Source organism: Jaculus jaculus, chromosome 1 (genome assembly GCF_020740685.1).
Source record: "Jaculus jaculus isolate mJacJac1 chromosome 1, mJacJac1.mat.Y.cur, whole genome shotgun sequence".
Taxonomy (NCBI): Eukaryota; Metazoa; Chordata; class Mammalia; order Rodentia; family Dipodidae; genus Jaculus; species Jaculus jaculus.
Genome location: NC_059102.1, coordinates 58229124 through 58241577, shown reverse-complemented (window position 1 = coordinate 58241577; position 12454 = coordinate 58229124). Strand labels below are relative to the sequence as shown.

Genomic DNA, 12454 nt, shown 5'->3' with positions numbered 1-12454 from the left:
TGTCTGGCTTACAGAGGTATATTTTGCTCAGTAGAAGCTAGCCATGGCTGTAACAGAAGAATACTTCTGTTTTTATAGCTTCCTTGTCACCACCTCACCGACCATCTGTCCCTTCTGTTACTATCAGCAGGAGACTCTTTCCCATAAACCACATGCGTCTGAACTAACCTGAAGCAACCAGCAAAAGTCAGGGCAACATTAGCCTCTTCCAAGACTAACAAACAATTGTGATGCAAGGACACTCATCACCTGAATTCGTACCAGAGGGGCCTGGGAAGTCAACGCCATGGCAACTGACAGATCTAATGGCCCCCGACAGACAATGGCCAAATGAGAAATTCAAATGTAAGTGACAACAGTTTTCCACAAATTTGCAAAGACGACACGATTAATTTTAGTTCTCTTTCATGACAAGTTACACGTTGGTATCATCCAAACCTGTTCTTATTATGTTTACTGACTAGGTAAGACACAGTATGTCAAAAATGTTTGTTGTCGTTACCTCCAAGGCTCCAGCAGAAGACAATGCCAAGCAACCTGCTGAAAAAGCATGGCCAGAAGGCTACGGGTGGGAAACAAAGTCACACAGTTCCTGTTCCCATAGACAGCACATTTCACCAGCAGACATTCAAAATGGAATCAAGCAGTTCTCATGCACCGGAGAAATACTAATGGCTGCAGAATAGGCATGGCTACAGCATTACGAGGATTTAGTCTCACAGACACACTTACTAAGAGCATTGGAAATTCTGGAACGCTAAGCTGCCTGGGAATCCCTCTCGCTTGCACTAAGTCCTACAGAACTGTAACTTTGTCTGCTTCACTTTTCACAGTTTCTGAAATCCTCAGTTTTTTCATTGGTTTTATCTTTTTTAGAGTACATACTCAGGTAACTTTTCAACAAGAGAATTAAATACACAGTGGTCGGGATGGCCAAAACTTAAAAAAAAAAAAGAGTAACACCAGCAAATGACGTCGAGGACAGGGTGGACATGGGCCATTCATAGTCTGCTGGTGGGAAAGGGAAGTGGTGAAATGGTGCAGTCGATCCGGAAGAGGGGCCATCAGCTTTGTCTAAATGTCAGCATGTACTTTTCACATAATACAGTAATAGCATTCAAACCTTTTCCCAGAGGAACGAAAAGTCATGCTCAAGCAACAAGCCAGGGCACAAAGTTTCATAGCAGCGCTCTCTACTTGTAACACTCAAAACCTAGAACCCTTACTCCCTGTTCTGTAGCAGGATAATATCACACTAGTATCTTCATTCATGAAATGACACTCAGCAATCAAAAGGATCAATGTAGGATTGGAGAGATGTCTTAGCAGTTAAGCACTTTCCTGTGAAGCCTAAGGACCCTGGTCCGAGGCTTGACTCCCCAGTACCCATGTAAGCCAGATGCAGAAGGTGGCGCATGTGTCTGGAATTTGTTTGCAGTGGCTGGAGGCCCTGGTGTGCCCATTCTCTCTCTGTCTGTTGCTCTCAAATAAATAAACAAACAAAAATTTTTTAAAAAGGAGCAACTGGGCTGGAGAGATGGCTTAGCAGTTAAGGCGCATGCCTGCAAAGCCCAAGGACTCCAGTTTGATTTTCCAGGTCCCACATAAGCCAGATGCACATGGTGGTGGCGCATGCATCTGGAGTTCGTTTGCAGTGGCTAGAGGCCCTGGTGTGCCCATTCTCTCTCTTTCTGTCTCTAATAAATAAATAAAAATAAAAAAAATCTTTAAAAATAAATAAATAAATAAGGGAGCAACGTATTGATACAGAAAATAATGTGGATGGATCTCAATGGCATTACACGGAGTGAAAAAAGCCAACCTCAGTGGTTTTAGGCTGCATGATTCTGTCTACGGAGCATTTTATTTTGAGACAGGGTCTCATTTAGCTTAGGTTGGCCTTCAACTTCCGATCCTCCTGCTTCCCCCTCTCTAGTGCTGGAACTATGGGCACGTGTCGTCATGATTGGTTCTATATAGCATTCTTTATCTTTTTCTTAATTTATTTTAAGGCAGGGTCTCACTCTAGCCCAGGCTGACCTCAAACTCATAGTGCTGTTTAAAGGCAGGTGCCACCATGCCCAGCTCTATAGAGCATTCTTGAATTGTCAAATTATAGAGATGAAAAACAGATTCATGGTTCTATGAAATGAAGGGAGGGCTTGGGAAGAGGTAGACGGCTATGATCATGGAAGGGTAGCTTAAGGGGTGGTTGAGAAAGAACGACATTCTGCACTTGACTCTGGTGGAAATGGTTATATAAATCTATATAGTCTATAACCGCACGGAATCCACCCTCAACACACACAGTACATGTGTAAAACTATTAAAATGTAGAAGTCTGGAAAACACTGGCTGAATTTGATTCCCTGGCTATGATACTGTATTAGTCATGTGAGACATTCATGGGGAGAAAGCAGGTGAAGGGCACATGCAATTTCTCTGTATTATTGCTTCCAACTGTTGCAAGTGACTCAACAATTACATAAAAAAGTGAGACAAGGAAGCCGGGCGTGGTGACACATGTCTTTAATCCCAGCACTCAGGGGCAGAGGTAGGAGGATGGCTGTGAGTTTGAGAGGGCACCCTGAGACTACATAGTGAATTTCAGGTCAGCTTGAGCTAGAGTAAGACCCTACTCCAACAACTACAAAAAAAAAAAAAAAAAAAAGTGAATAAAAGGACCTATAGGTAGAAACATTTAAAATATTTCATTTTTATTTATTTATCTGAGAGCAAGAAAGAGGCAAAGAGAGGGAAAGAAAGAGAGAGAAAGAGAGAATGGGTGTGTGAGGGCATCCAGCCACTGCAAACGAACTCCAGATGCATGTGCCACCTTATGCACCTGCCTTATGTGGGTCCTGGGGAATCAAACCTGGGTCCTTTGGTTTTGTAGGCAAGTGCCTTAACCACAAAGCCATCTCCCCAGCCCTGGTAGAAACATTTAAAAGGTCCTGGCAGGTGACTGGGGAGATGGCTCGGTGGATATTGTGCTTGGAGTGTCACGTTTGATTTCCAGGCCCCACACAAAAAGCTGAAAGCCAGAATCTATGGCGAGTTTCTGTAATCCCAGCAAATTGACCGTGCGATGGGAGGTGGAGGCAGTAGAATTTCTCAGAGCTTGTGGTGGGCTATGAAAAAACAGCATCATTACCCACATAGTGAATTCCAGGCCAGCTCTGGGTACATCAGACCTTGTCTCACACACAAAAAAAAGTTATTGCCAATGCAATTATGTTTTTATTTCTGTCCTCACTAAAAAGCCTGTCTTGGCTAGGTATGTCCACATCATTCTCTCTTAGACCAGAAAGTGGAAGGCAGTGTCCGTCTGCCACAGACTGAGGGAATTCCACTCAGCTGAAACTGTCTTTTATTCTGAGTGAGTTTTATTCATTTAGTTGCCTAACAATTTAAAATTTGCTTTATGCCTATGCTATTATGTTTTTAAAATAACAAATATTATACATAGAAAACTCATAATTTAAAATAGTGGAATAAATAAACTATGTCATGGAATTATAACACTTTTAAAATCTTCTTTGGCATAAAGTTTGTCTGTCCTTTCTTTTGCTTGAAATCTTAGTGATGTGGAGTTATTATCTTATCTACATCATTTCCATGTCTTGGTTAAAGTCTACAGACAATATCTAATCCCTTATTGATAAAGATAACAGACTAAATTTAAGTATCACCACCACTTATAAATGTACAACTGTTTTCTATTACATCTGGGGCACTTTTTCCTCCCTGATGGTGACCTTTAACAGTTAACTTATCAAAAAGAAAAAGCCAGGCATGGTGATACATGTCCGTATGTCAACACTCAGGAGATTGAGGCAAGTGGATCATGAGTTTGAGGCTAGCCTGAGCTACAAGGGCGATCCTGTCTCAAACAAACAAGTAAACCAGCCAACAACAACAAAAAAAACACCCTAGAATCCACATTAAATGGGAAAATGAGTACTAAATAAAAGTATTGCTAGCCACAATGCTAAATTATCCTGTGAAATAACTCATAATGTAACCCACACAGACATGCCCAAGCTGATAACAATCTGGTCCATAAACTGAGAGCTTGCCATATGTGAAAATATCTTTTTGCACATCAAAATGTTCCAATATTAAGCCTGGTTTCATTAAATTTTGAGAACCTATTAATATTTATGGTTGCAGTAATTTGTTTGAAGAAAAGAAAAATGATTTTGCACCATTGAAAAATTAACAATTTTCTGTTCAACAAAGACTGATAATAAATATAAAATGATTCATTTAGATCATTAATCATTCAGACTGTCTGTAATAAGACCCCTACTTGAAAGATTAAGAAATATTTACTTGTAAATACAAGATCTCACTAATATGCTTTGTCACCATGTCACCCTCCACAGTTATCCAAAAATACTGCAGGGTGTGATAATTAATCAAATTAATTAAATGACATGGTGTTCTCTAGATGTTTCATAGTTAAGTTATATCAGAGAAGAAATAATTATAGTAAATTAAAAATGAATACATAATTGATCATGATTGTTCTTATACAATGAACACATAAATGTTCAATATAAAAGTGTTTTCATCACATGAAATGTATGTTTTATCATATGAAATTGTAACATATTCTGGGATAAAAGCAGCAGGATGGGTGCTGCAGCTTCAGAGAGGGCCAAGGCATGAAAAACACCTAAGGGAGGCAGGAGTCAATGTTAAATAAAGGTTCAATGACCATGCACAGCTTAATTTCCATGGGAAAATCATTGGAATATGAATATACTTCTGCTGAATGAATGACTCAATATGAGGATGGCCAATGGAGGTTTTCAAGTAATCCCAAGTGATTCAACATGGGAATCAACTGCTTTATTAAATTCTCAGTGCCGTATTTGGCAGGCATTACTACGAAATGGGATGCGTCCTCCAGAAAGCAGAATTTAAGAACAACTAGAAACACAAAAACGTCACCAAAGACAGATTTCTTGAAGATGTACTCAAACCTGTCTCTATCCTCAGTGATTCGCTGCTTTATTATTACTTTGTTTAAGTAGATATTCAAAAAGCCACTTGTTACTCTCCCACTACGTGCCAAACATATAGAGGCGATCTAAGGATTGATCCCAAGGCTTAACGATTTGCATGTGAGAAGGTAAGTGTATTAAATTCCATAAAGGAGGTGAAGTCGGGATGATGGGGCAGCTTGGCAGCACGGTCTTAGAGGAAGAGGCGCCTGAGTCCCGAGATGAGAAGCGAGGGCAGGTGAGGACAACATGGGAGAAACGGTCCTGTAGAGCAAGACATGCACAAAAGGCCAAACCATCGAGGGTATGCTTGGGCTGGCCAGGGAACAGGGTGCTCTGGGGCACTTATGTCGAAGGCAGTGATACTGAAAACTAGTGAAGAGGATATTGAATTTCCAGGAGACGAAGCCGGGGCTTTCACTGAGGCAGGGACTGCATATGAAGAGGGGAAGAGTCACGAGACATGGAAGAGACAAGACAGGATAGACATGGTGATTTGCTGTATATGGAAAGAGAGGGAAAGGAAGGAAGAAAATGTAAGCTTTGGGCTGCTGATCTGTACAAATGGCTACATGAGGGTCATGTTTCTTGTACCACAAAGACAGGCACAGGCTTGTGGGGAGATGGAAGGGTACTGGGAAACAGTAGTTTTCAAATAGCATGCACATCTCAACTTTGTCACGTTGGAAGCCGATAGACAGTTTGAAAAAAAAAAAATCCTTTCTATTTGTAACTTGTGATGAGCTGGCAGTTGTCACTCTCTTCACCAGCTTCAGTTGTAGATGTTGACGGCCATCCAGAGGACGGACAGGACAACGGATAGCAAAGAAAGGGGCCTCATGCACAGCCAATAGGGACTAGTGATATGGACGGGACTGTGAGTTTCAGGATCTGGGTCTTACATTTGGAAAAGGCCATTTGTTTGGTTCATGTGCGGGAATCAGGCTTAGCAGCCTTAGAGCATAAAACAAGATTAGCTTTCCAGATTAGTCTCAAGTGTTCCATGCACCACATGGATGAGCTGATCAGGGATGGACCATCATGTAGGGAAGGGAGATATCCAAGGTTCACATGTGGGCTCAGCAAACCAGGAAGAGGGATGGTTCTTCCCCAGTGGCCAGGAAAGGATGGCTTTGACTCAGAGGGTTTGCTGTGTGCTGAGGTTGCTCAGCAATTTCCAGAAGAGTCCAGATATGGCAGCTTGGATTCGGAGTAAAGACACAGTCCATGGGGGGCTGGGGACAACATGGGTTGAGCTGGCTCAATGAGTCATGCAGGGGTCTTCCAATAGCACTCAGGCTAAGGGAAACAGAATCCCGTGTTCTGAGATGTCAAGTCAGAATAGGAAAGAAAGGGTGCAGAGTGACGAGGCAGCAAGAAGGGCGTCGCAAGTGCTCACGAGGCTTCCTTCATCTGCCTGGTTCCAAAGGCTTGGATTCTTCCCTTCTTTAGTTTTTGATTAGTATGTATATTTATGGTGCAAAGTGACAGATTTCATAACAAAATTATTTTAAACTTTATTTTTATTTATTTATTTGAGAGAGAGGGGGAGAAAGAGGCAGAGAGAGAATGGGCACACCAGGGCCTCCAACCATTGCAAACAAACTCTAGACACATGCACCCCCTTGTGCATCTGGCTTATGGGGGTCCTGGGGAATAGAACCGAGGCCTTTTGGCTTTGCAGGCAAACACCTTAACCAGCTCCATAATGAAGGTTTTAAAAGTATTTTATTTATTTATTAAAGAGAGAGAGAGAGAATAGGGACATCAGGGCCTCTAGCCACTGCAAATGAACTCCAGATGCATGTGCCACCATGTGTATCTGGATTACATGGGACCTAGCAAATTGAACCTGGGTCCTTAGGCTTTGCTGGCAAGCACTTAACCATTAAGCCAGCTCTCCAGCCTCATAGTGAAGTTTTTATTCAAGTTCCATCACGTATTTTGACAATACTCATCTTTTATTATCCTCTGGCTCCTCCCCATCCTGCTAACGTACCCCACTTTCTTTCTCCAGAGTCCTTCTACTTTCATGCCGTGTGTGTACATATACACACATAACATACATCAACATGTCCATGTGTATAATCTAGATTCCACATGAGAGAAATAATACGTTTGTCTTTCTGAGTCTTGTTTATTTTGCTTGACAGAATGACCTCCAGTTCCATATGGTTGCTTGCAAATGACATAATTTCATTCTTATTTATGGCTGAATAAAACTCCAATGCGGGGCTGAGAGATGGCTTAGCGGTTGAGTGCTTGCCTGTGAAGCCTAGGAACCCCGGTTCGAGGCTCGATTCCCTACGTTTGCCAGATGCACAAGGGGGCACACGTGTCTGGAGTTTGTTTGCAGTGGCTGGAGGCCCTGGCACACCCATTCTCCCTCTCTCTCTATCTGCCTCTTTCTCTCTCTGTCACTCTCAAATAAATAAAATAAACAAATAAATTAAAAAAAAAACTCCAATGCATCACTTTCTTTTTCCACTCATGGACAACGAGGGTGATTCCATCTCTTGGCATTGTGAAAAGCGCTGCACTGAACATGGATATTCAGCATCTCTGTGGTAGGATGCCTCAGACTCCCCTGAGTCCCAGAAGTGGTGGAACTGGATCATATGGTAATTCTACTTTTAGGTTTTTGAAGAACCTTCATACTGATTTCCATAGTGGCTAGACTAATTTACATTTTCACCAACAGTATTTAAGGGTTTTAAAGGTCTGGTGTTTGTATATTTGGTACTTTCAAACCCTTAAGAGGACCGTGACATCACCAGAAAAGGTCTTCTGGTACTATTTGGCTATTTTTCTCTTACTTCCCACATCTCCTAACTATGAATTGTTACATTACCAAGTATGCTTGAATACATCATGCTATTTTATGCCTAAAACATACTGTACTTAGAAATAAGGCTCTGCCTACCTGGAGAATTCCTTTCTTCCCTCCAAATCAAGCTCTGCTGTCACCTGCTCTGATCCTTACAATATTGTATTTCCGTTGCCCCCTCCCCCCACTGTTTGGCAGTTGGTCAAACATGGAGGCTACTCTTACACTTGCCTATAGATGCTTGGAACACATTTCAGATAAATGAGTGACAGGGCATTTAACAATGAGCCTGGTTTATCTTTCCCCAGCAAGGGTGTTACCATAACAACACATTGCCCGACTAAATCATTTGCCACACATAGGAGGATTTTAGCAGCAGAGACACACAGTCCTCTGGTACCAGTACCGGTTTCAGGGTGACCTCACAGCTTCTCTAGATCCCCATAGCCCATCAGCGTCACTAAAGCTCACCTCTGCAAAGTGAGGGAGATACCAGGGAAAGATGTTTCTGGAAATGTCAATGACAACACCTTTTTCTTTTTTTTTTTTTAGATTTTTTTTTTTTTTTTATTTGAGAGCGACAGACACAGAGAGAAAGACAGATAGAGGGAGAGAGAGAGAGAGAGAGAGAGAGCGAATGGGCGCGCCAGGGCTTCCAGCCTCTGCAAACGAACTCCAGACGCGTGCACCCCCTTGTGCATCTGGCTAACGTGGGACCTGGGGAACCGAGCCTTGAACCGGGGTGCTTAGGCTTCACAGGCAAGCGCTTAACCGCTACGCCATCTCTCCAGCCCGACAACACCTTTTTCTACCCACTTAGGGAGGCAGCCCTTCAGAGGATGATCTGGGGAAAGACGGGTGACTACTGCTCTGGGATGTAGAGTTTCAGCTGGGGAATGAGACGCGTAGAGGGAAACCGGGCTCTGTGGGAGGCATGAACCACAGTGTGGATGGCGTTTTTCTAGGACAGCCCACAGCATCTGCCAGATTCAGCAAGTAGTCCATGACAAACATGAACTCACCACCCCAAGCCCCGCCCTGCCTGATGGGGCTATCGGCTCCCGTAACTAGTTGCTGCCTCCTGATCGCAGAGGATTTCCTTATAGTCAAGGTGGATCAAGGACAGGAGTCAGGCTTCCCCAAGCCCCCAGACCATGGGGAGAGGAGTCTTTCTGTGTGCAATCAACAAGAGCAAATGTGATGTGCAGAGGAAGTTTGCCTTGGGAATACCTTGATATTGACTCTTATGTTTCTTAGAACAACAAACCTGCCACAAGCTGCAAAATAAAAGAAGTACATCTAAGGGCCACACCATCTAAAGTTGTGCTTGACCTTGTGCTCCTGGGGCTGGGCGCAGGAAACACTGCCACGCCAACCCTGGGCAGCAGCGCTCACATTTGACCTGTTATTTTCCTGGAACAGAAGCCTCATGTGGGGCCTTGAAAGCAGAAAGCTGAAAAAATTTCAATATTCGTAAGAAACACAGACATACACATATCAGAAAAACAAGTCTAAAACTGGAGAGGCTTGGACACACTGGGGAATTGAAAGTCACTTTTCACCCACATCCTGTAAGGGGAGAAAAAACACAGGAAAAAGGTTTTCACTAAGGCGTATGTATACTTTCTTTCTTTCTTTTGTTTGTTTGTTTCTTTTCTTAAGAAAAACATGAATCACCCAGATATCTGAATAGCTCTGAAGGATATGTTTTTTTGGTTCCCACTGCTTCTCCGTAAAATTCTTTTTTTTTTTTTTTTTGTTTTTTGTTTTTTGTTTTTTGAAAGAAGGGTCTTGTTTTAGCCCAGCCTGACCTGGAATTCATTATGTAGTCTCAGGGTAGCCTCGAACTCATGGTGATCCTCTTACTTCTGCCTCCCAAGTGCTGGGATTAAAGGTGTGCGCCACCACGCCTGGCTCTTTTTTTTTTTGAGGTCAGGTCTCACTCTGGCCCAGGTTGACTTGGAATTCACTATGTGTATGCCACCATGTCTGGCTGTCCCTAGAATTCTTAAAAGATAACTTTAAAAAATCCTTGGAGAAGCTGGGCATGGTGGCGCACGCCTTTAATCCCAGCACTCGGGAGGCAGAGGTAGAAGATAACCATGAGTTCGAGGCCACCCTGAGACAACATAGTTAATTCCAGGTCAGCCTGGACCAGAGTGAGACCCTACCTTGAAAACAAAAAATCCTTGGAGTGACTAGAAATTTCAGTTGTTTGGAACATATGCCTTATATCCAGACATGGGCTTGCCACTGACTTGTTGAGTACTCAAGTCTTCAACAGTTAAAGTGGGAGTTCAAAGAGGGGCTCAGAAAATGAAATGGGGCCATGCAGTAGAGTCTTAGACTACCTGTAAGCATTCAACCAATGGTGGCTAACGTGCAGGAACTGTGAGTAACTGCTATGCTCAGGAAGAAAACAAACCCAAGGACACACTTCATGCACTATTGTGCTGCTATACCTGGTAGAAAGGAAAGCCCCAGAGGGCAGAACTAGGCTGTCATGAGCACTTCCTGCTCTACATAGTAGACAGGTGGTCAGCCAGTTTTCCTCACTGTCTGCTATGCCTAGGCTTTGCAGAGAGGTATGCCCCCCCCCCCGAAAAAAACAAAACAAAACAATAAGGGTCATCAGGGCCCAGGAAAGACCCAGAAAGCCACAACCTGCACAGCACACCTCATCTTCCCCAGTGGCCAGGACTGGAGGGTCTTTTCACTTCTCCAGAAAGCCTTGGTCAGCCCTGGGCACAGCGCCCACTGTCACGCCAGCTGCTCACTCGCCACTATGCTCCACTTTGCCAAGTGACCTGGTTTGTCCTTTCAAGTGGATAAGGAGGGCATGTTTCTGGGAGGGTTATTGATTCCATGATTATCAACCTTCGAAAGCCATCAGGATTGCATTTTTATCTTTTTCTTCAAAAAATTTTTTTTTCTAATTTTACCATGTCAGTATTTGGTGAGTGCATTAAGTCTAAATTTCATTTCTGTCTTAACTACCTACCCTACAGGGGAGGAAGAAAAGAAGACAAAGCTTGCTTATTTCCTTTTTGTCAGAGAAAGCTGACAGAGCTGTAAGTGAAGAGGCCCTAGATCATTCTTATTATTGACCACTTCCTTCGAGATTAGGGGAGCCTGGGTCAGCACTAAGAAGGGACCTCACATGTCCGTGGTGTACATTTCTGCTTTTTTTTTTTTAAAGATATTTTATTCATTTATTTCTGCGAGAGAAAGAGAGAATGGGCACTCCAGGGCCTCTAGCCACTACATATGAACTCCTGACACCGGGAAAAGGCTTAGCAGTTACGGCATTGGCCTGCAAAGCCTAAGGACTAGCGTTTAATTCCCCAGGACCCATGTAAGCCAGATGTACAAGGCGACAGTTCTGCATTCTATGCCTGTGGCACGTGGCAGCCAAAGCTCACAGGACATGGACGGTGTCTCAAAGACAGCCATGGTGGCAGCGCTTCCTTACCCGGCAGTCTCTCTGCAGAGTCTTCATGAGTGCGTTGTAGGTTTCCGTATCAAAGTACAGCCCTTCGTGCATGTCTTGCAGGAAGTCTAGGTCCTTAAATGTGGGGTTGGGTTTCTCTCTCTCCTTCCGGGAGGCCCTTCGCTTGTACGTGGAACCTTTCAAGTCGTAGGTCAAGTGCATCCTCATGGCCCGTGGCAGCACGTTGTTCATCACCACGATGCGGATGTTCGTGCCCCCTGACTGCATGCAGTAAAGTCCGTAGAATTTTGGCAGAAGAGTCCTTGGATTCTGGTTTAAATTCTAGAAAGACGAAAAAGGGAAAAGAAACCTTCACCACCTCTGGTTTTCACAAAGTAGTGCTTCACTTAAAGTGATTTGTCTTTGAGCTGATGCTGACAAAAAAAAAAAAAAAAAAAGGGACTTCTTTTTAGAGGCCTTTAGCTAGGCTGTGGCCCAAGGAGATGCCCCCTTGCTTGCCCTGGCAGGACTAGAATCTGTGTCTGATCCAGTCTCATTCAAGATGGCTGCAAGCAGTTCCTAAGCAACAGCTTCCTGCCTCGTTCTCAGCTTAGCACACCCACGGGCTGGCCTCCTTGAGCCCACCAACCAATCAAGTCTCTCTGTTAAATTTATGGTATCTCTGTGTATCTGAGGCTCAGTTGTGAGCCTCCCATCTTAGCCTCCTGAGTGTTGGGATCACAGGTCTGCTCCACCATGCCTGGTTATTACTTCTGAAAATCTATCCACTGAGTGTCACAACATAGTCTAAATGCCAAGGAAAAAAAATGCCAGAGTAACTGAAAAAAAAAAAAGAAAAGAAAGAAAAAAGAAAGGATGACAGAAACAGCAATGTAGGAACAAAATACTGCAAAGGGAATTAACGCCGCCTAAAACAACTTGAATTCTGCACGGGTCCTCACCATGTAGTAGCCTGGCAGAAGCTTCTGGAGGAACTCTGCTTCTTTATGCTGAACAGTTTTGATGATAAATTCATCATCACTCGTCAAAAAAAACAAGGATCCGCTGGCTCCAGGGTTGGAAAGTTCAATTAGGGGCTCACTGCAGATGGAGTACTGAAAGAGAAGCAAACATCTCATGTAAACATGTGCACATTTTCTTCTTGATGTATTCTGTGATGCTGGA

The 12454-nt window shown here is 43.4% G+C and overlaps 1 protein-coding gene across 3 annotated transcripts in view; it reads right to left on the bottom strand.

Annotated features, from left to right (window-relative positions):
- Positions 1-12454, bottom strand: part of Pip5k1b (phosphatidylinositol-4-phosphate 5-kinase type 1 beta) — a 320487-nt gene that overhangs the window by 112321 nt on the left and 195712 nt on the right. For all 3 annotated transcript variants that reach the window (XM_045142359.1, XM_045142361.1, XM_004653147.3), the window contains exons 6-7: positions 12232-12384; positions 11312-11611 (exon numbers count right to left, since the gene is read on the bottom strand). In XM_045142359.1, the coding sequence (XP_044998294.1) occupies positions 11312-11611; positions 12232-12384 (453 nt within the window). The remainder of the gene's footprint in view (positions 1-11311; positions 11612-12231; positions 12385-12454) is intronic.